At 46.9% G+C, this 22736-nt stretch overlaps 1 protein-coding gene across 2 annotated transcripts in view; it reads right to left on the bottom strand.

Annotated features, from left to right (window-relative positions):
• Positions 1 to 7546: 7546 nt before the first annotated feature.
• LOC126108623 (ankyrin repeat domain-containing protein 65-like) overlaps positions 7547 to 22736 on the bottom strand; it is a 49831-nt gene continuing 34641 nt past the window's right edge. For both annotated transcript variants that reach the window (XM_049913935.1, XM_049913936.1), the window contains exons 3-4: positions 13251 to 13397; positions 7547 to 7982 (exon numbers count right to left, since the gene is read on the bottom strand). In XM_049913935.1, coding sequence (XP_049769892.1) covers positions 7595 to 7982; positions 13251 to 13397 — 535 coding nt within the window. In that variant the 3' untranslated portion in view covers positions 7547 to 7594. The remainder of the gene's footprint in view (positions 7983 to 13250; positions 13398 to 22736) is intronic.

Genomic DNA, 22736 nt, shown 5'->3' with positions numbered 1-22736 from the left:
CTTGCATAAAAACGATCCCACCCACACATCCACGCTGTTAGAGAGCTGGAATGATGTGGTTGCGCAAAAGACACTCATAGCGCTTTCCAGTGATGGTACAACAGGAACGGAAGCATCCGTCTCTTCAAAAGCATATGATAAACGATCACGTAAACTCGCACCACACAATGACCTTTCCAGGATGAAGGGGTACTGGTTGGTTTGCGTGTGAATTTTCCGTTGCCCATATTCGACAGTTTTGCGTATTGACATAATTTGTCAGATGGAAGTGGGCGTCGTCTGTCCACAAAATCATCAAAAAAATATTCCAGCTAAAATGTGTTCTTTAGCAAATTATACTTGAGAACTGTAATAACGTTATGAATTTTAAGTAAAACACACACACACACACACACACACACACACACACACACACACACACACACACACACACATATATATATATATATATATATATATATATATATATATATATATATATATATATATATATATATATATATTCAATGCGAGGAAAAGTGCGAAAGCGAAACCTGAGCAAAAGACTTTCTAATTAACACAACTGTACGAATGGGCAGCTATTGCCTGAGATACCACAATTTTGCAGCAGTGTAACTTTTCCAGATTTGCAAATAAAAGTTTGCGTAGCAGTGTTGTGCAACCCGCCAGCGGCCACACCACGGCAGGGGACGTCTCCATCGCCGGTGAGACACGCTGCCCACAGGCAACGGGCAGCAGCTGCCGGCGCCTTGTCAACAGCGGGGAAGCGCTGGAGGCTCAGGACCACCCCTGTGGCGCCCTCTGCCCTGTTTCCCGACCCTCTTTGGAACTTCCCAGAGTCCTGCGTCAGTGCCATCTGGTGAGGATAACACACCGGACAGTGACACTCGGGCAGAGTGCAGACGGGCGCAGCGTGGGCTGTCTGGTGGACACTTGTTGCATCTTGCTCGCGTTGTGCCTATACAACGCAGTCTTTGGTTTGCTTTCCCCCTCAACATTATCTGTGTGATTGTTCCAGTTTAAGTTGAGGGGCAGCATAAATTGCATTTACGATTTGTCTGAACGGTTATATAATTCATGTCGAAATATTGCCTGTTCTACGAGTTTGTTTGCAAGGCCATCCTTCACAGCAAGCGCAGATATACACTCCTGGAAATGGAAAAAAGAACACACTGACACCGGTGTGTCAGACCCACCATACTTGCTCCGGACACTGCGAGAGGGCTGTACAAGCAATGATCACACGCACGGCACAGCGGACACACCAGGAACCGCGGTGTTGGCCGTCGAATGGCGCTAGCTGCGCAGCATTTGTGCACCGCCGCCGTCAGTGTCAGCCAGTTTGCCGTGGCATACGGAGCTCCATCGCAGTCTTTAACACTGGTAGCATGCCGCGACAGCATGGACGTGAACCGTATGTGCAGTTGACGGACTTTGAGCGAGGGCGTATAGTGGGCATGCGGGAGGCCGGGTGGACGTACCGCCGAATTGCTCAACACGTGGGGCGTGAGGTCTCCACAGTACATCGATGTTGTCGCCAGTGGTCGGCGGAAGGTGCACGTGCCCGTCGACCTGGGACCGGACCGCAGCGACGCACGGATGCACGCCAAGACCGTAGGATCCTACGCAGTGCCGTAGGGGACCGCACCGCCACTTCCCAGCAAATTAGGGACACTGTTGCTCCTGAGGTATCGGCGAGGACCATTCGCAACCGTCTCCATGAAGCTGGGCTACGGTCCCGCACACCGTTAGGCCGTCTTCCGCTCACGCCCCAACATCGTGCAGCCCGCCTCCAGTGGTGTCGCGACAGGCGTGAATGGAGGGACGAATGGAGACGTGTCGTCTTCAGCGATGAGAGTCGCTTCTGCCTTGGTGCCAATGATGGTCGTATGCGTGTTTGGCGCCGTGCAGGTGAGCGCCACAATCAGGACTGCATACGACCGAGGCACACAGGGCCAACACCCGGCATCATGGTGTGGGGAGCGATCTCCTACACAGGCCGTACACCACTGGTGATCGTCGAGGGGACACTGAATAGTGCACGGTACATCCAAACCGTCATCGAACCCATCGTTCTACCATTCCTAGACCGGAAAGGGAACTTGCTGTTCCAACAGGACAATGCACGTCCGCATGTATCCCATGCCACTCAACGTGCTCTAGAAGGTGTAAGTCAACTACCCTGGCCAGCAAGATCTCCGGATCTGTCCCCCATTGAGCATGTTTGGGACTGGATGAAGCGTCGTCTCACGCGGTCTGCACGTCCAGCACGAACGCTGGTCCAACTGAGGCGCCAGGTGGAAATGGCATGGCAAGCCGTTCCACAGGACTACATCCAGCATCTCTACGATCGTCTCCATGGGAGAATAGCAGCCTGCATTGCTGCGAAAGGTGGATATACACTGTACTAGTGCCGACATTGTGCATGCTCTGTTGCCTGTGTCTATGTGCCTGTGGTTCTGTCAGTGTGATCATGTGATGTATCTGACCCCAGGAATGTGTCAGTAAAGTTTCCCCTTCCTGGGACAATGAATTCACGGTGTTCTTATTTCCATTTCCAGGAGTGTATTTCATTTGTAAGTAAAACAGACTTCTCTTGCGGCACTGCCTTTTATTCTCCCAGACGCGTTTCGCCTTTTTCCTTTGTAAGGCGCCATCATTAGGATATATAATGATGCAGTTATCATACATGTTTGTTTTGCTCTGTTCTATTTGTAGATTATAAAACAGCTTTACTTCTGGTTTTTTATAATTGCAGTTCTGCGTGTTTTCGGTTGGCATCTGCGTCTCCTCTCATGTGGTCACATGCTGGAGGCCGAACTGCCGCTCTATTCACGAAACATGGGCACGTTTTTATGTTTCGAACATTTTTCTGCAAACTTTTCATTTTGTTCGCCGTTGTTGTTGTGATGTAGTGTCAGTCTTCTGTCAGTAATATAGATATCTGATGGCAAACTGTGACTTCAAGGCGTAACTGCTTTGAGTTCATTGTGTATCTCGGAGTTTGGTTTTTTAACATGCATGTGGCCAACCTAACGAAGTGCATATACCGAAAACTATTGTCTATCTGTGTGCGTGTCTGTGTGTGACAGAGAGAGAGACAGAGAGAGAGAGAGAGAGAGAGTATACATGCGATGATTTTCTTCTGTAGAATTTTGAATATGAATGTAATACCTGTCAAAGAATAGTTTAAAATTTTTGTGTTCAGTTGAGCTGAGTTTTGGGTCAATGTATTGTATTGTTATTATTATTTGCTATTACAGTCCTCTATTGCAGTTTTACACTATTATTTTATCTGTTAACGTAAACAATGAGTTGTTTGGCACATGTACTTGAACAATCAACAGGGCTTTCTTTTCTGCTTTGATTTTCTGTGCATGGTAATTTTCTTGGAGGGTTAGGATGTCTGCTTTTATTGTTGATTGTAATCATTTTCATGTCTTCTTCTGTAGTGGCTGGTTTGAGATTGTGTTCTCTCAGGTATTCTGGAAATGTGGAGTGATTTGTCCCATGCTTCGCAGCTCTCATGCCTTCTTTGTACCTGACATCAGCTGTTGTGCCTGTTTATCCTATGTATCTGCAGCAAAAGTGTTACACTGTAATTGATACACCTGCGTTCTGGTATATATATGTCTGCTTTTTATCAGGTTCGAGGTGTATTTTTTGGCAGAATTATCTGTTATGTTTGCGATGTTAATTTTCTGACTTTTCAAAATGTTGGTGGTTTTATGTGTGAGCTTGTGTTTGTATATCACTGTGCGCCAACCTGTGTTTTTTTGTATACTTTCCCGAGTATTCTGTGTAGTTGTTATGGTACTGAGTGTAGTGATTCTGTTTGGTTCTGTTGTGATGTTATGATTGGTTATGTGCTTTCTGCTTTTATTTTACTTTTAATTTTGTTGTTTAAGAATGATACATATCAAATCAGAAGTGTAGCATAACGGCATCATTATTGATCCTGATGATGCCTTAAACTAAAAAAAGGGCGAAACGCGTCTGGGAGCAAGGGAATGCTATTTTTTATTTACAAAACAAATATTCGCCTGTTTATTTTACCGAGCACTGCGGCTTCCAATGTTCGAATGTCCAAATTCCTAAGGGACCAAACTGCTGAGGTCACCGGTCCCTAGACTCACACACTACTTAAACTAACTCATGCTGAGAACAACACTCACAGCCACGCCCGAGGGAGGACTCGAACCTGGGGCGGGAGGGGCGGCGCAGCCTGTGACATGGCTCCTCTAACGGCGAGGCCACTCCGAGCGGCTCGCGGCTTCCAGTGGACAACAAATTACCGAATATCACCACAGACAGGCATCCATCTCTTCTGAAAATTCAGTGCATGTTATCCCCGTGTTCAGCACCCCCGTTCCCAGATCAATGAGGCCTGGGAAATGTGTGAGCACAAACGGCAACATTTCACTCGAGTTGTTGACGGGTGGGCGAGTCACACAGGGCCCGGCATGCGGAAGACAGGGCCCCATCAGCTACTGTCCCGAGGTGGCTCTCTGGGAACTCGAATTTCACACTCAGTGTTTCAGTGACGTGTTCAGTCCTTCTTCTGGTCATAGTGAGAACTCACACTTTCAGCTAAAACAGGTCAAACCAGAATTAATGTTCACGAAAGGACATTAAGTGAGAGGTCCAGTTATTTGGGAAAGGCCAGTAGGGAATTTTGCAGATGAAAAACTCGCATTGTACCACTTTCAACACGAGAAGCACAGGTACCAGTAGCTGTCCCTTGCTTATAGTCAACATGAGGTGGGCGATCCCTTAACAAATGAAACGGTCATAACTAAACACGTGCAGTCATATTTCGCTCATCTTCTCACACACAGGCCGTCTGTGATGTCTTCCCTGTTACTGCAGGTCCAAACCTCACTGACCTCGGAGCACAAACACAGTTGACAGTGAGGACCTGAGACTAATTTTCGGTGTGCCAAAAGTCAGTCAACAGGTCTCGATGGCATGCTCATCGGATTTTTTCACACATGACTGGACATAACTGGACCCACTTTAACAGAGATTGTGAATGAAGTTACCGCTGCGTTCCATATTCCTGTCATGTTTCTTGAAGAGATCATTACACTCCTACCAAACAAAACTTGTGTTCACACGGTGGGAGATATTGAGCGAAGCTCTCAACTAAATGCACACTAAAACTCTTTATGAAACGCTTCGTGTCAGAACTAAAAACCATAAATGCATTAGTCTTTATCGGAATTGCGGAGATGCACAAACCAACATTTGCAAAGTCGTTTGTGCGCACAGGGGTGTGGCAGCTCATGCAGTAAGGAACATGTGTGACGTCACCAGTTCTTCCTTAAGGCTTACGATTGTGTCAGCCATGAAGACATGTGGCACAACTCTTGCACAAACTTTTAGTGAACGTTTTACAAACTCCATGAGGAAGCTATTAGCCACTACAGTTTGTGTAATACATGTCAAAAAAAAAAAAAGAAAAAAGAGGTTCAAATAGCTCCGAGCACTATGGGACTTTACTTCCGAGGTCATCAGTCCCCTAGAACTTACAACTACTTAAACCTAACTAACCTAACGACATCACACACATCCATGCCTGAGGCAGGATTCGAACCTGCGACTGTAGCGGTCGCGCGGTTCCAGACTGTAACGCCTGTTTTCTGAGTTGATTACTTTATTTATTCTAAAATAATTTTGACTCCCCTATTGCAATAGATTGTGCGATAGATTCACGTGTATATATTTAATTCAAAAAGTCAGTCTGAATAGTATCGTGTTTAGTATCCTAAGAAACATTAGCAAGTAAGCTTTTGTTTCATATACGTACATCACTACTTGGTAGTATTCTAATACTAAAAATCGTGGTCTATTTTGTGCATGTTATGGCATTGTAAGAAACTGGTGTGGCTCTTGCACAGTTCTTGGGGCTGTGAGTCGAATGAAGGAACCCGGCGAACAGAATCGAAATTCAGCCACCACAGAACTCAGACTACAGCCTGGCTAATCGCCCTGCCCATTTGTTTCGACACATTCAGCGTGTGGCGACACATCAGGCCCTTGATAGCAGAAATACGTCAAGTGGCTCTGATTTCTGAATTAGGTTCAGCTTGCTGTTCGTTACAGCCGTGACAGTAATCAGTATTTAAAGCCAGTTTAGTGCTATCGCATATGACATCTGCACACGCAGCACTTTGAATGTGTTGGCGGCGCAGCTCCAAGACGACTGGTGCAACGGAGTACAGGACACAGTGGGCAGTGGAAACTTGTTGCTCCAGTTTATTGTTGTGCCTGTTGCCTGTCGAAATGGAGAGTAAAGTTTGTACTGGATGAAAGTCAGATTCGTCTTTTAGAAAGAGGCCCACATCATCAGGGTATGCTGTGCATGTTACTTTTCTTGTTTCTATTGAAATTCCATTTATTTTTTTTCAACCAATATGAAGAAGACGAACGAGGCTGAGACATACACGAGCACTGAAGGCAGACAGCCCTGCCTGACAGACCTACGAGTTGCCACAGCACCTGTTTTTCAACAGTTGGTATATATTGTAGTACTTGCAGTGCTCAGTAAATCGATCGCCAAATGTAAGTCTGTGCACGAGTTGACATAACAGTTTGTATCTGACACTATCAGTAAACGTGTGGAAGTGGAGCGGAAAACCGCGGCTGGGTCACGTGCTGCTGCTGTGCGTGGCATCACGCGTGTGTACGCACAGACGGCTTTTGAAAGTAATGTATATTTGCACTACTGTCTACATGTCTCACGCGATTGAGTATAATTCCCTGAGATATGGTAGTTTGTTCTGTAAGAGCAGCAAGCGAGGTGTGTGGGAGAGAAATGATTTCAGGTGGTTCTTCAATTCTCTTTATTTGAAGGTGAGCTGGCAAGACGGCTGCAGATGGTGTCAGCATGAAGTAGTGTGAGTACTGCTACAAATGTGACATTGCAATTAAACACAAAAAGTACTAAGTACTTGTGCAGTGCACGCACAGAAGTGAATTCAGTGTGAAATCTGAAGTGAAAATACATTCTAACTGAACAGCTTATATGGCAGTAATTTGAGTATGGTGCAGTTCGCAGTGATGTAATGTAGCAACATAGACACTGCTAGCAAATAGTTTGCAGTAATTAGGTAATGTAGCGGACTGGTGGGGAAGAAGTGACGTTATTGCGGCTGGGCGACGTGTTACACAACAACCGCTTTTCTGGGATTTGTCTCTTGGAAGAGATTGGGTGTTTACGTTTCGAAATACAGGCGGTTGTGAGAGACGTCGGCTGTATGCTTGTAAGCTGTTTGAATATTGTATGTGGGACGAGAAACGCAAGACAGAGAGGGAGAGAGAAGTGAAGTTTATGGATGATGGAGTATTTGTCAATTGTTGCTGAGCTTTTGCAGAAATTGCTTGTGAAATGTTTTACAGAGTGAATTCTGAAAAGGAAGGTTTGTCACGTCGGTTTACATATATCTCCTGTTGTTGCAGTAGTTGTAGTGTTACTGGGGTAATTGTGCGGACTGCAAAAGGTAGAAATGAATAGAGAAAGCGTTCGTTTTTCAATTTTTTATTTTAATGTTATGTAGAATGAAGTACATGTCATTTTCTCTAGTGGCACGTATTAACGCTGTGTTAGCATCTCGACGAGATGGTGTTGGTCGTACTGCCTGGCGTAGTCCAGGGGGGTGTCCCCATGTTCATCCGTCTTCCCCCTGTCGGCTCCAGCCTGCAGCAACGCAGCCGCCGCTTCTGCGTGGCCATTCCGTGCCGCCCAGTGCAGCGGCGTCCGCCACCACTGATCCCTGGCGTTGGGGTCGGACGCCGCAGAGATCAACAGCCGCACCACAGCCGCGTGGCCTCTCACTGCAGCCCAGTGCAGGGCGGTCTCCCCGGCCCAGTCCCTCACCCCCACGTCCGCCCCAGCCGCCAGCAACAGCCGCACCTCCTCCACCGCCCCCTCCTCAGCCGCCTTTATCAGCCTCCTGCCTTGCTCTGCATCAGAAAGGCTCCTGCACAAAACATTGACACACTTACTCTCTACTATCGAGACACACACGCCAAATGAAAGAAACTGTAATGGCCACAAAACTGCGAACAATTCAGAATACACTTCTTCCGAGCGACAAGTCACAAATCTAGAAATCTCGCTTCTGCGACACGGGTTAACCAGCGTATTACAGACAGATCCACAGAACTAGCCCATAATCAAAAACTTCAGCCATCTCCCATTAAAAATAGGTGCAGTCCATCTCCTAACAATTTCATTTGGTTTTCCTCATAATTCACTCCACAGATCCGCCTCCTTTCACCTCGGCATGCAGTTGCTACCCAACCCTTCATCTACATTCAAACACACCCCTAAAACTACCTTCTCTGGGTACCAATTCCTTCTTTCACTTACGAAGAAAACACTAGAAACTAAACGCATCTGTAAGTACTGAAATACGAAAGGGTACTGAAATTAAAAAGGGTAGGAAGATTTTTCTGGTTAGAAAAAGTGACAAAAAGCAGATTTCAGAGTACCTGTTGGCTCAACACAAAAGTTTTGTCTCAAGTACAGATAGTGTTGAGGATCAGTGGACAAAGTTCAAAACCGTCGTACATTATGCGTTAGATGAGTATGTGCCAAGCAAGATCGTAAGAGATGGAAAAGAGCCACCGTGGTACAACAACCGAGTTAGAAAACTGCTGCGGAAGCAAAGGGAACTTCACAGCAAACATAAACATACCCAAAGTCTTGCAGACAAACAAAAATTACGCGAAGCGAAATGTAGTGTGAGGAGGGCTATGCGAGAGGCGTTCAATGAATTCGAAAGTAAAGTTCTATGTACTGACTTGGCAGAAAATCCTAAAAAATTTTGGTCTTATGTCAAAGCGGTAGGTGGATCAAAACAAAATGTCCAGACACTCTGTGACCAAAATGGTACTGAAACAGAGGATGACAGACTAAAGGCCGAAACAGTAAATGTCTTTTTCCAAAGTTGTTTCACAGAGGAACATTGCACTGTAGTTCCTTCTCTAGATTGTCACACAGATGACAAAATGGTAGATACCAAAATAGACGACAGAGGGATAGAGAAACAATTAAAATCGCTCAAAAGAGGAAATGCCTCTGGACCTGATGGGATACCAGTTCAATTTTACACAGAGTACGGGAAGGAACTTGCCCCCCTTCTTGCAGCGGTGTACCGTAGGTCTCTAGAAGAGCGTAGCGTTCCAAAGGATTGGAAAAGCGCACAGGTCATCCCCGTTTTCAAGAAGGGACGTCGAACAGATGTGCAGAACTATAGACCTATATCTCTAACGTCGATCAGTTGTAGAATTTTGGAACACGTATTGTGTTCGAGTATAATGACTTTTCTGGAGACTAGAAATCTACTCTGTAGGAATCAGCATGGGTTTCGAAAAAGACGGTCATGTGAAACCCAGCTCGCGCTATTCGTCCACGAGACTCAGAGAGCCATAGACACGGGTTCACAGTAGACGCCGTGTTTCTTGACTTCCGCAAGGCGTTCGATACAGTTCTCCACAGTCGTTTAATGAACAAAGTAAGAGCATATGGACTATCAGACCAATTGTGTGATTGGATTGAGGAGTTCCTAGATAACAGGACGCAGCATGTTATTCTCAATCGAGAGAAGTCTTCCGAAGTAAGAGTGATTTCAGGTGTGCCGCAGGGGAGTGTCATAGGACCGTTGCTATTCACAGTATACATAAATGACCTGGTGGATGACATCCGAAGTTCACTGAGGCTTTTTGCTGACGATGCTGTGGTGTATCGAGAGGTTGTAACAATGGAAAATTGTACTGAAATGCAGGACGATCTGCAGCGAATTGACGCATGTTGCAGGGAATCGCAATTGAATCTCAATATAGACAAGTGTAATGTGTTGCGAATACACAGAAAGATAGATCCTTTATCATTTAGCTACAAAATAGCAGGTCAGCAACTGGAAGCAGTTAATACCATAAATTATGTGGGAGTACGCATTAGGAGTGATTTAATATGGAATGATCATATAATGTTGATCGTCGGTAAAGGAGATGCCAGACTGAGATTCATTGGAAGAATCCTAAGGAAATGCAATCCGAAAATAAAGGAAGTAGGTTACAGTACGCTTGTTCGCCCACTGCTTGAATACTGCTCAGCAGTGTGGGATCCATACCAGATAGGGTTGATACAAGACATAGAGAAGATCCAACGGAGAGCAGCGCGCTTCGTTACAGGATCATTTAGTATTCGCGAAAGCGTTACGGAGATGATAGATAACCTCCAGTGGAAGACTCTGCAGGAGAGACGCTCAGTAGCTCGGTACGGGCTTTTGCCAAAGTTTCGAGAACATACCTTCACCGAAGAGTCAAGCAGTATATTGCTCCCTCTTACATATATCTCGTGAAGAGACCATGAGGATAAAATCAGAGAGATTAGAGCCCACACAGAGGCATACCGACAATCCTTCTTTCCACGAACAATACGAGACTGGAATAGAAGGGAGAACCGATAGAGGTACTGAAGGTACCCTCCGCCACACACCGTCAGGTGACTTGCGGAGTATGGATGTAGATGTAGATGTAGATGACCTCCCAATTTTCTTTGTTTGGTGCCAATTGCCACTTCCCGCATCATAAAGAAATTCACCCGTGCGGCTTTATTCCGCTCAGCTCGTGTAGCCCCGTCCCCTTTTGTCTGCAGGAAAGTTTATTTCCAGATGCGATGAGGATTCCCCTGGCAGGTACATCATGTACACTATGCACGCATTGAAAAATCAACTTATGATTCATTCAGAAATCAACCAATAGACCAATGTGCTCTAGATGCTAGGTGCTTTGTGAAACAATGTTATTTTTCCTCAACAATACGAATTTTCCCCCCCTCGCCACCGAAATTGCCGCCTGGTTCAGATACTCCGGTTTGCTGCGTACAGAACCGACAGCGACATTCCTGTTTCCAGAAGCGGGAGAAGGTACTACTCAGACGCAACGCGACTCAACTGCGCGTGCGCGTGATTCCGCTCGTAACTGCTTAAATGAATCTAATGTAAACAGTTGTGACGTCACGCTCATCGGTCGTAATTTGTTGTTACGAAGCACTCACTGCATTGTCTTCCTACAGCCTTTCACACATTTTGCTGTTGGCAGACGCTTGTATGAGCACTGTGTGTTTTTTGTTTGTATATGAAGCATTTCCTTTGGAATTTAAATTTCATTCCCTCGTTCATATTTTCTTGCTGCAGTCAGCAGTAGCGGGATACAGTAATGTCCTTTGTTAGAGTATTGGTTATTACCAGACAAAATGACAAAAAATTAACTGAAAACTAAATCAATGAAAAACTCCCGGGACTCTAGAAAACTCCCGTTTTTACCGGTTTTCTTGTGAATGAAAAAATTCCTGTGTCTTTCCCGGATCTTCCGGGCTGTATAGACCATGTAACAGTCTCTTGTTAGGAATGATATCAAAACCCTTCTGGAAATCTAGGAATATGGAATCGATCTTAGATCCCTTGTCGACAGCACTCATTACTTAATGGGAATAAATAACTAGATGTGTTGCACAAGAACGATATTTTCCGAATCCTTGTTGGTTATGTATCAATAAGTCATTTTCTTCAAGGTGAGTCATAATGTTCGAGTATGGTATATTCTCCAAAATCCTACTGCAAATTGAGGTCAGTAATATGTGTCTGTAATTCAATAGGTTACTCCTATTTCCTTTCTTGAGTATTACTGAGTATTACTGTGACCTGTGTTACTTTCCAGTCTTTAGGAACAGACCATTCGTCAAGTCAATGGTTGTATATGATTGCTAAGAAACGCACTATAGTGTCTGCATACTCTGAAAGGAACCTGATTCGTGTTCCATCTGGACGAGAATACTTGGCTTAAGTGATTTGAGTTGTTTCACAACACCTAAGGTGTATAGTTTTACGTCACTCATGCTAACCCCTGTTCTGGTTTCGAATTCTTGAATAGTTACTTCGTCTTTTTTCATGAAGGAATTAAGGACAACTGTATTTAGTAACTCCGGTTTAGTGGCACCATCATCATTGTGGAAACTCTGCTGTTGGTTATACTCGTATATAAATATATATTTTCAGTAGGACCAACTATCTTTGCCCACATCAGTTGCTCATTTCTAAAAATAAAAGTTAACTATGCCATGGAATTATGCAAAACTTCTCCTCAGTGAACCAAAACCACTACTCATCACACCTGGTGACCTCCATCATCCATCAGTTGCAGGAATTTGTTTACAACTGACGATCCATACAGTGCTGTACGCATCTCCACTCAGCGACACCCACTGGATTTCCCACTTCTCCAGAACAGGTACCTCAACCATTAGACCAACTGAGTGCGTTTGCTGGCATAACTGGAATTTCCATTGTGGATGACGTTTTTTACCCATGGTTTCCAAACACTACCGCCAGAGATTCTCATGTACATACTCTGCAGTAGGATAGCATCCACCGATTCGATTTCCCTTTTGCTGCTCTTCCCACAAGTCCCCCGGGATAAACTCTAGTGCAAGTGTCGATGAGACACTGAGTCGGAAGTGGAGGTGTGCTCAGGCAGCCGACTGCTCAAGGAGACTGCCTGCAATAAGCAGCAAATCTGGGTTCCTGTTCCTGTGCGGCACAGATTTTCAATAGTCACTACAGATGTAACTGACCAGAGAACCATTTAAGGAATATTCGAATTACATTTTAAGACATACCCAAAACAAGCTGTATCCTCAGTCCAGTACTAAATATTAACTTTTCGTCATTATTACTTGTATTTCTGTTTACCTTTCTTTCGCCATTTCTTCCTGAGTGTCTTCAATAACTTATATCTACAACCATTCAGATAGGTTTTGTTGAGTTGAATTGTGTGAAAAATCCCATTTCCATACCCATTTAATTCAGAATCAATTTGTAAGACACACAATCATCACTCAAAACAAAATCTAGATTCAACACATAAATATATAAAGAATCTTTGGAAATGGGTATGATTTGTATGGGACACTTCCTATGTAACTACAGTTGAGTGACTCTGAACTGAACGGAATTCTCACTGCAAATACAGAGAACGAGAAATCTTCTGCATATGTGCTCAATCTTGAAAATATCATAGCCAAAAAAGTGAGAAAGGAGTAATGTTTAATAGCAACTGTAACCTCTATCCAAAAACTGAAGGAATCTGTATTTTATTTTATTTACTATATCGGCTGGTTAATGCCAAAATAAGCAGTACTGTGAGGGTAAAAACTGGGCATGTGTGGCAACACAACTCACCGGAAGCGCGAGACGGCTGCGTCATCAGGTGGAGGGGTGTGTCGGGCAGACGTGGGAGGCGCAGCTGCAGCAGGAGTCCGGCTGTGGCCGCTGTGGGGTTGACGGTCAGAGTTGGTGGGGGATCCGCCCCCTGTGGCGGTCGGCGAGCTGCACAGAGGAACACTGTGTGGGTGGGCGTGTTCACACAGGGGCTCACTGCAGGCGGTACAGCTGAGGTTCTGTCCACCGAGGCAACAGAACACTCAGTGCCAACAACACCAGCCTGTCACTTAATGTGACCGTGCCACCAATTAACTGGTCTTTTTCTGTACTACTTCTGCTAGATTCCCCATTAGCGTAGCTTAAGATGCAAAACAACAAATTGTTCACAATGAAGCACAAACCAAATCCCAAACATAAGGGCCAACAATTTTGCTGCCCTAACAGAACAACTATCAGACAGAATTTAGAAGCAGTTAAAGTCAACTGGCTGCTACTTTTGGTTGTGAGGTAATCTGAAAACTGATATATGGATGCTGAATGATATCACTGGAGGGGGAGAGAGAGAGAGAGAGAGAGAGAGAGAGAGAGAGAGAGAGACTGATAAGTTGGGGTATCAATTTACTGTTTAAACTATATGGTCATGGATATGCGGGTGCTGTTTGATGTGAATCCCGAGGGAATGAAGAAGATGGACAAGAATTACAAGAGCTATGCTATAAAAGTTATCAAGAGTATATTCAAAATCTGCATTTGAGTAAAGCAAATAGAACTGTATATATGCATGTAATGTCTCCACAATTTGATTCATTGAAAAGACAGCAGTGGTGATGTGTTTCTTAAACAACAGTTTTCGTGTTGAGCAGTTTGCAGTAGAGGCCACCATTAAAAGAAAAAAATGGATTACGCAGTGTATGCAATTTTATCTGATGGACAACGTTTACAATTTGTGAAGTAACCTGTAGCCTATTGAATATGGATTTTTTTTAATTGGAAAGGAAACAATAGAGACTTGTATGGAGCATATGTATCCGAGAGACAGAGGCAACAAATGATAGATGGATGAAAACGTCACATCAATACTGACATCGTGGGAGATATGTCGTACACCTGTAGGTGGACAGCGAATATAATCTGCTGTATCCCAGTAGCAGGAAACTCGATGGGATTCCCTGCACGACCTCTGGTAACGCCACAGGGAACTTCAAAAAAGACAGGGGGGCAGAGATTTCCTGTCTGTTTTGTAAAAGGGAATGCACGGGAAATATTCAGGGCGATAGCTAAACAGAGACGAGAAGGAAATGTGATTGTAAGACACAGCATTGAGTGTGACAATGTTATTGTGCTGCCTGGAGCATTCTCCTTTTGTTTGCCCCCAGTGTGCATGAGTAGCCCCAGTGTTCATAGCTCCTGCTTTACTGGATATCTCAGGGAGTCATACCCTGCTCTTTGGGGCCAGTCACTTAGGGGTAGCGTCTTTTTTAGTAAACAGGAAAGTCCTCAGTCCCAGGTTTGAACCTCACCATCACTTGAATTTGAATAAGAATAATCAGCATTGGTGTCTGAAGACTTCCAGCATAAGGTGTCACCCTCTTTCAGCCAACAGCCTTTCCAAAGAGGGCGGAGGGGCCGACAGAGGTTCAGGGCACTCTCTTTCCCTTGAGGTCTGAAACTGCTCCTAAATGAGGAAGAATTGGCAATGATCAACAACATTAGGATAAAGAAGGCAATGTAAATCACTGCTTAAAGATACATAACGTGCATCCACATGGCATGTGGCATGTAATTCAATAAGAGCCATAACGGTCTCTCCATTAGCAAAAGACTAGTCCCCCATTCAAACCTCCAGGCGAGGTGGCCCAAGAGAGAGGTGACCACGAGAAAAAGGTTGAGTAACCAACGAAAGGATAACATTCTATGATTAGGGAGCTGGAGAGTGAGGAGTTCGAATGTAGTTGGGAAGCCAGAAAATAAGAAACGGATTCCTGGTCAGATGAGAATAGGGTAGTAGCAACAGCAGTAGGATTCAGTATCAGTAGAAAGGCAGGGCAGAAAGTGAGTATAGATATATTCTCGTGAGAATCAAAAGCATACCAACAACATGCATAGTTCAGGTATACATGATGACGTCACAAGTTGAAGGTGAAGAGAGAGAAAAAGTGAGGATATTGAACAGGTAATTCAGTACTATGTAACAGTCATGGAGGGACTGAAACGTAATCGTAGGGGAGGGAGTAGAAGAAAGGGTTAAACGAGAATATGTACTTGGTAATAGGAATAGGAGAGAAGAAAGGCTAGTTAAGTTCTACAGTAAATGTATCCTCTTAATAGCTGGTATAGTCTGTTCAAAAATCACTAGACGAGGGGGTATACTTGGAAAAGAATCGAAATATGGGAGGTTTGAAGTCACACCATATTATTATATCAGGCAAACATTTTGAAATCAGATACTGGGCTGTAAAGCATACCCAGGATTAGATATAGAGTCATAACAATTTAGGAGTGATTAAGAGTAGGCTGAATTTTATGAGACTCGTCAGGAGAAATCGATGTACAAAGAAGTGGAATACAGTAGTACTAAGGAAAGAAGAGATGAGATTTATGTTCTCTGAGGCTACAGATACTGCAATAATAAGCAGCTCAATAGGTAGTTCAGTTGAAGAGGAATGGATATCTTTAACAACAACAGTAACAGAAGTTGGAAAGAAAAAAGGTAGGTACAGAGAAGCTAACTGCGAAGAAACCACGGAAAATATAAGAAATCTTTCAGTTGATCAATCAAAGAAAAAAGTTCAAAAATATTCAGGAAAATTCAGTAATAGAGAAATATGTCACTTAGGAATGAAATGAATAGGAAATGCAGAGAAGCTAAGGCGAAATGGCTGCACGAAAAATGTGAAGAAATCAAAGAAGAAATGATTCTTGGGACGACTGATGCAGCATATAGAAAAGTCAAAGCAATCTTCCACGGAATTAGAAGCAAGCGTGGTAACATTAAGAGCACAATGGGAATTCCAGTGTTAAATACAGAGGCGAGATCGGATAGTTGTAAAGAGTACACTGAAGGCCTCTCTGATTGGAACAACTTGTCCGATGGCGTGACAGAAGAACAAGCAGGAGTCGGTATGGAAAATATTGGTGATTAGAATCAGATTTTAAAAGCGGTTTGGAAAATTTAAAATCAAAGAAGGCATAAGGTTTTGGTTTGGTTTGGGGTATTAAAGGGACCAGACTGCGACGGTCATCGGTCCCTTTTTCCAAAATAATTAAAACCACCCAAAGAGAATAAAAACGAACAGCAGGAAAGACGTCAGACGACACAGGACAAGAAATACTCCTACAGAGATCAGACAAAACAAATTAAAATCACACATAGTGTGACGGTGATTGGCCGACCATAGAGATAAAAAGGAAAAGCCAACCACCTAGAACACAATAAAAACTCAGCGGAAAATCGTAGGCCAATGGCCAGAATCAACACAAAAGAACAAAACAAACACTCAGAGTAAACGATAAAAACCCCCTGCCCGAATAAAACGTAAAACTAAGCCAGCCATAACAGGGTCATCAGATAAAAAGGCAGTGAGCGTATCAGGCAGCGCAAATGTCTGCCTGACCACAGCTAAAAGGGGGCAGGCCAACAAAATGTGGGCCACTGTCAAAGCCGCCCCGCAGCGACATAGAGGAGTAAATAACTGTGTGTCAGCCGGGAGTGGCCAATGCGGAGCCGACAAAGGACGACGGAGTCCCTGTGGTTGGCTCGCATGGATGACCGCCACACAGTCATCGTCTCCTTAATGGCACGGAGTTTATTAGGCGTGATCCGATCGCGCCATTCAGCATCCCAAAGCGCAAAAACTTTTTGGCGGAGGACTGCCCGCAATTCAGTCTCTGGGAGGCCAACATCCAGAGATGGTTTACTTGTGGTCTCTTTCGCCAGGCGGTCAACATGTTCATTGCCTGGGATACTGACATGACCGGGGGTCCACACAAAGACCACAGAGCGGCCGCAACGGGCAAGAGTATGCAGGGACCCTTCGATAGCCATCACCAGACGAGAACGAGGGAAACACTGGTCGAGAGCTCGTAAACGCTCAGGGAATCGCTACAGATAACGAAGGACTCACCTGAGCAGGAGCAGATATACTCTAGGGCACGAAAGATGGCGACCAGCTCAGCAGTGTAAACGCTGCAGCCATCCGGCAAGGAACGTTTTTCGGAATGGTCCCCTAGAGTGAGCGCATACCCGACACGACCAACAACCATCGAACCGTCAGTGTAAACAATGCTAGAGCCCTGATACATGGCCAGGATGGAATAAAAGCGGCGGCGGAAGGCCTCTGGAGGGACTGAGTCCTTCGGGCCCTGTACCAAGTCGAGCCGAAGGCAAGGGCGAGGAACACACCATGGGGGTGTATGCAAAGTGGCCCGGAAAGGAGGTGGAACAGTGAAAACCCGAAGCCCGGAGAGAAGCTCTTTGACGCGGACGGCGATTGTACAACCAGACCGGGGCCGACGTTCTGGCAGATGGACGACCAATCGCGGGAACAGGAGACGATAGTTTGGATGCCCGGGCAAGCTTACAACATGGGCAGCATAAGCGGCCAGCAAACATTGGCGCCGTAACCGCAGGGGAGGGACACCTGCCTCCACTAGTATGCTGTCCACAGGGCTGGTACAGAAAGCACCAGTGGCAAGCCGTATGCCGCTGTGTAGGATTGGGTCCAGTACCCACAGCGCAGATGGGGATGCTGAGCCATAAGCCAGGCTCCCATAATCCAGACGAGACTGAATTAACGCCTGGTAGAGCCGTATCAGGATAGATCGGTCGGCGCCCCAGCGGGTGTGACTGAAGCATCTCAGAGCATTTAGATGCCACCAACACGCCTGTTTAAGCTGCCAAATCTGAGGCAGCCAAGTCAGCCGGGCATCAAGACCTACACCCAAAAACCTGTGGGTCTCCACCAAAGCAAGGAGTTCGTCGGCAAGATAAAGCCGTGGATCAGGATGGACTGTTCGGCGCCGGCAGAAATGCATAACGCGGGTCTTGGCAGCCGAAAACTGAAAACCATGCGCTACAGCCCAAGACTGCGCCTTGCGGATAGCGCCCTGTAGCTGACGTTCAACAGCTGCAATGCCAGTAGAGCTGTAGTAAAGGCAGAAGTCGTCAGCATACAGGGAAGCGGAGACAGAATTTCCCACGGCCGCAGCGAGCCCGTTAATGGCTATTAGAAACAGGCAGACACTTACAACAGAACCCTGTGGCACACCGTTCTCCTGGACGTGGGAGGAACTATACGAGGCCGCGACTTGCACGCGGAAGGTACGATACGACAGAAAATCGCGGATAAAAATCGGCAGAGGACCCCGAAGACCCCACCCATGAAGCGTAGAAAGGATGTGATGACGCCATGTCGTATCGTACGCCTTCCGCATGTCGAAAAAGACAGCGACCAGGTGCTGACGGCGGGCAAAGGCAGTACGGATGGCCGACTCCAGGCTCACCAGATTGTCGGTGGTGGAGCGGCCTTTACGAAACCCACCCCGAGACGGAGCCAGAAGGCCCTGAGACTCCAGTACACAATTCAAGCTGCGGCTCACCATCCGTTCAAGCAACTTGCAAAGAACGTTGGTGAGGCTAATGGGACGGTAGCTGTCCACCTCCAGAGGGTTCTTTCCAGGTTTCAAAACGGGGATGACAATGCCTTCCCGCCATTGCGACGGAAACTCCCCCTCGACCCAAAGACGGTTGTAAAGAGCGAGGAGGCGCCGCTGGCAGTCCACTGAAAGGTGTTTCAGCATCTGACAGTGGATGCCATCTGGCTCAGGAGTGGTATCAGGGCAAGCGGCTAGAGCACTGCGAAATTCCCACTCACTGAATGGAGCATTGTAAGATTCTGGGCGGAGGGTGCGAAACGAAAGGCTCCGACGTTCCATCCGCTCTTTAATGGAGCGGAAGGCCAAGGGGTAATTGGCAGAAGCGGAATTCAGAGCAAAATGCTCTGCCAAGCTGTTGGCAATTTCGCCGGAGTCTGTACAAACTGCTCCATTCAGTGAGAGCGCAGGGACGCTGACAGGGGTCCGATAGCCATAGAGGCGTCGGATCTTGGCCCAGACCTGCGACGGAGAGACATGGAGGCCAATGGTGGACACATACCGCTCCCAGCACTCCTGCTTGCTTTGGCGGATAAGGCGGCGGGCCCGCGCACGCAGCCGTTTGAAGATGATGAGGTGTTCAATGCAGGGATGTCGCTTGTGACGCTGTAGCGCCCGCCAGCGATCTTTAGTCGCTGCAGCGATCTCAGGCGACCACCAAGGCACAGTCCGCCGCCGAGGGGACCCAGAGGAATGGGGAATGGCAGACTCGGCGGAAGTAACGATGCCGGTGGTGACCGATTGAACCACCGCATCAATGTCATCATTAGAGAGAGGCTCAATAGCGGCAGTGGAGGAGAACAAGTAACAAGTCCCAGTCAGCCTTATTCATAGCCCATCTGCTAGGGCGCCCAGAAGAGTGACGCTGTGGTAGTGACAGAAAGATCGGAAAGTGGTCACTACCACACAGGTCGTCACGCACACTCCATTGGACAGACGGTAAGAGGCTAGGGATACAGTTTGAAAGGTCAGTGGCGGAGTATGTGCCATGCGCCTCACTGAAGTGTGTGAAGGCACCATCATTTAAAATCGAGAGATCGAGCTGCGACAATAAATGCTCAACAGTGGCGCCTCGACCTGTTGCCACTGACCCACCCCACAGAGGGTTATGGGCGTTGAAGTCGCCCAATAGCAAGAAAGGTGGCGGCAATTGGGCTATCAGCGCAGACAGGACATGCTGCAAGACATCACCATCCGGTGGAAGGTAAAGACTGCAGACGGTTAACAGCCTGTGGCGTCCACACCCGAACAGCGAAAGCCGCTAAAGGTGTTTGGAGAGGGACAGACTCGCTGTGCAGAGTGTGAAGGACATAGAGGCAGACGCCAACATACACCCTTTCATATGCTGCCCGGTTCTTATAATAACCCCGATAGCCACGGAGGGTGGGGGTTCGCATTGCTGGAAACCAAGTCTCCTGAAGAGCAATGCAGAAGAAAGGGTGAAGGCTGATAAGTTGGCGGAGCTCAGCTAGATGGTGGAAGAAACCGCTGCAGTTCCACTGGAGGATGGTATTGTCCATTGCGGAGAAAGGCGTGACGGGACTGGGAAGGCAGATTACGCCGCTGGGTCACCTGCCGCATCCGATGGAGCACCTGTGCAAGTGCTATCCATTGCATCTGAGGGATCAGCGAGATCGAGGTCCTCAGCGGATGCAAGGATCTCCACCTCGTCCTCAGATGCAGAGCTTTTAGGCAGCGGTGGAGTATTTGCCACCACAGGTGTCTTGGACTTACGGGTCTTCAAAGTCGTTTTCTCTCGCTGTTCCTTTGGTTGCCGTTGGTGAGAGGGCTTATTGGAGTCAGTCTCTGGGACCAAAGAGGATCGCGAAGCCCGTCGACCAGAGACTTGCGGCTTCTTCAGCCACTGGCTGGTGTCTGCTGTGCCGCTGGTAGGAACCTGGGAAGGGAGTGACCCAAGGGATCCCTTCCGAGCGAGAGAAGCCGAAGAAGACTTACGCTTCTCCGGCTTAGAAGTCCCCGATGGTTTAGTGGGTGCTGCTCCCGAGCTAGATGGTGTGGGAGCAACAGCGAGAGAAGGGGCCCCCATTGTCAAGGGGGCAGGTGAGGTCCTCTGACTGAGAGCTGACTGTATATCTTGCAGCTGAAGGAGCTGGAGGAGGCATAAGATGACATCATGCACACGGGATGTAGCCATTCAAATTTCCGCTTAGTTTCAGTGTAAGTCAGTCGGTCCAGGGTCTTATATTCCATGATTTTGCGTTCTTTCTGTAAGATACTGCAGTCCGGCGAGCAAGGGGAATGAGGCTCTCCACAGTTGACACAGACGGGAGGTGGAGTACATGGAGTATCGGGATGAGATGGGCGTCCACAATCTCGACATGTGAGGCTAGAAGTACAGCGAGAGGACATGTGACCAAACTTCCAGCACTTAAAGCACCGCATCGGGGGAGGGATATAGGGTTTGACGTCACACCGGTAGACCATCACCTTGACCTTCTCTGGTAAGATATCACCTTCGAAGGCCAAGATGAAGGCACCGGTAGCTACCTGATTGTCCCTCGGACCCCGATGAACACGCCGGACGAAATGTACACCTCGTCGCTCTAAGTTGGCGCACAGCTCGTCATCAGACTGTAAACGGAGATCGCGGTGAAAAATAATTCCCTGGACCATATTTAAGCTTTTATGGGGGGTGATAGTAACAGAAACATCCCCCAACTTCGTACAAGCGAGCAAGGCTCGTGACTGGGCAGAGGATGCCGTTTTTATTAAGACTGACCCTGACCGCATCTTGGACAAGCCCTCCACCTCCCCGAACTTGTCCTCTAAATGTTCGACAAAGAACTGAGACTTCACAGACACAAACAATTCCCCGTCAGCTCTGGTACAGACGAGATACCGGGGCGAATACCTGTCGCTCTCATTCATAGCCTTTCGTTTCTCCCATGGTATGGCGAGGGAGGGGAACGATTTGGGGTCATAAACGTTACCTTTAAAATGGGCCCTCGAACGCTTAGAGACTGCTGGTGGCTGGCCACCAGCAAGAGAAGATGTGCCACGCTTCATTGCGTGTCATCCACCCTGATGCCACCTACTCCGACCACGGGCCCTCCCCAAGGGCGCCATCCAGCCACAGCAAAGGCCACCTGGCAGGATGGCCATTGCCGGGAGTCCCAATGCCCCAGGGAGATGGGCATCTACTCCTTGGCATACGAGGGGAGTTAACAGCGCAGGCATCAGTAGAGCGATCCCTGTGTTGTCAGGGGGCTACAACCAACAGGGTACATGGCGGCCCCACCGCAACAGACTGGCTACCGTGCTGGATGTTAAGTGACATGTGGTCCATGGTCGCCATCAGTGCAGAAAGTGGCCCTGCACATCGCTTGGCAGAAAGTGCACGCAGGAGCGTATCCATGCCCATGAGATGTAGAGCAGGCAGGACTGCAACGCAACGACGAAGAAGCTGGCGAAAGTTCTCAACGCAAGATGGACAGCATGCACCAAGTAAGGTGCCCTTCCCCAATCGGCTCGCTCTTCGGAAAAATTTTGTGATATGGAGGTCAAACCCGACAGGGGACCATCACATAAGGCCAAAACGTTTGAGACTCCTTTTAGTCGCCTCTTTCGACAGGCAGGAATACCGCGGGCCTATTCTTACCCCCGAACCCGCAGGGGGGGAAGGCATAAGGTATAGACAACATTCAATCAGAAGTTCTAAAATCATTGGGGGAGGTGCAAAAGGTCTATTCTTACTGGTGTGTAGAATGTATAAGTCTGGGAATATACAATCTGACTTTGAGAGAAATATCTGCACGATTTGGAAACCTGCAAGAGCAGAGAAGTGTGAGAATTATCGCACAATCAGCTTAACAGCTCAAGCATCCCAGTTGC

Source organism: Schistocerca cancellata, chromosome 11, assembly GCF_023864275.1.
Source record: "Schistocerca cancellata isolate TAMUIC-IGC-003103 chromosome 11, iqSchCanc2.1, whole genome shotgun sequence".
Lineage (NCBI taxonomy): Eukaryota > Metazoa > Arthropoda > Insecta > Orthoptera > Acrididae > Schistocerca > Schistocerca cancellata.
This window is presented reverse-complemented; position numbering and strand designations above follow the sequence as displayed.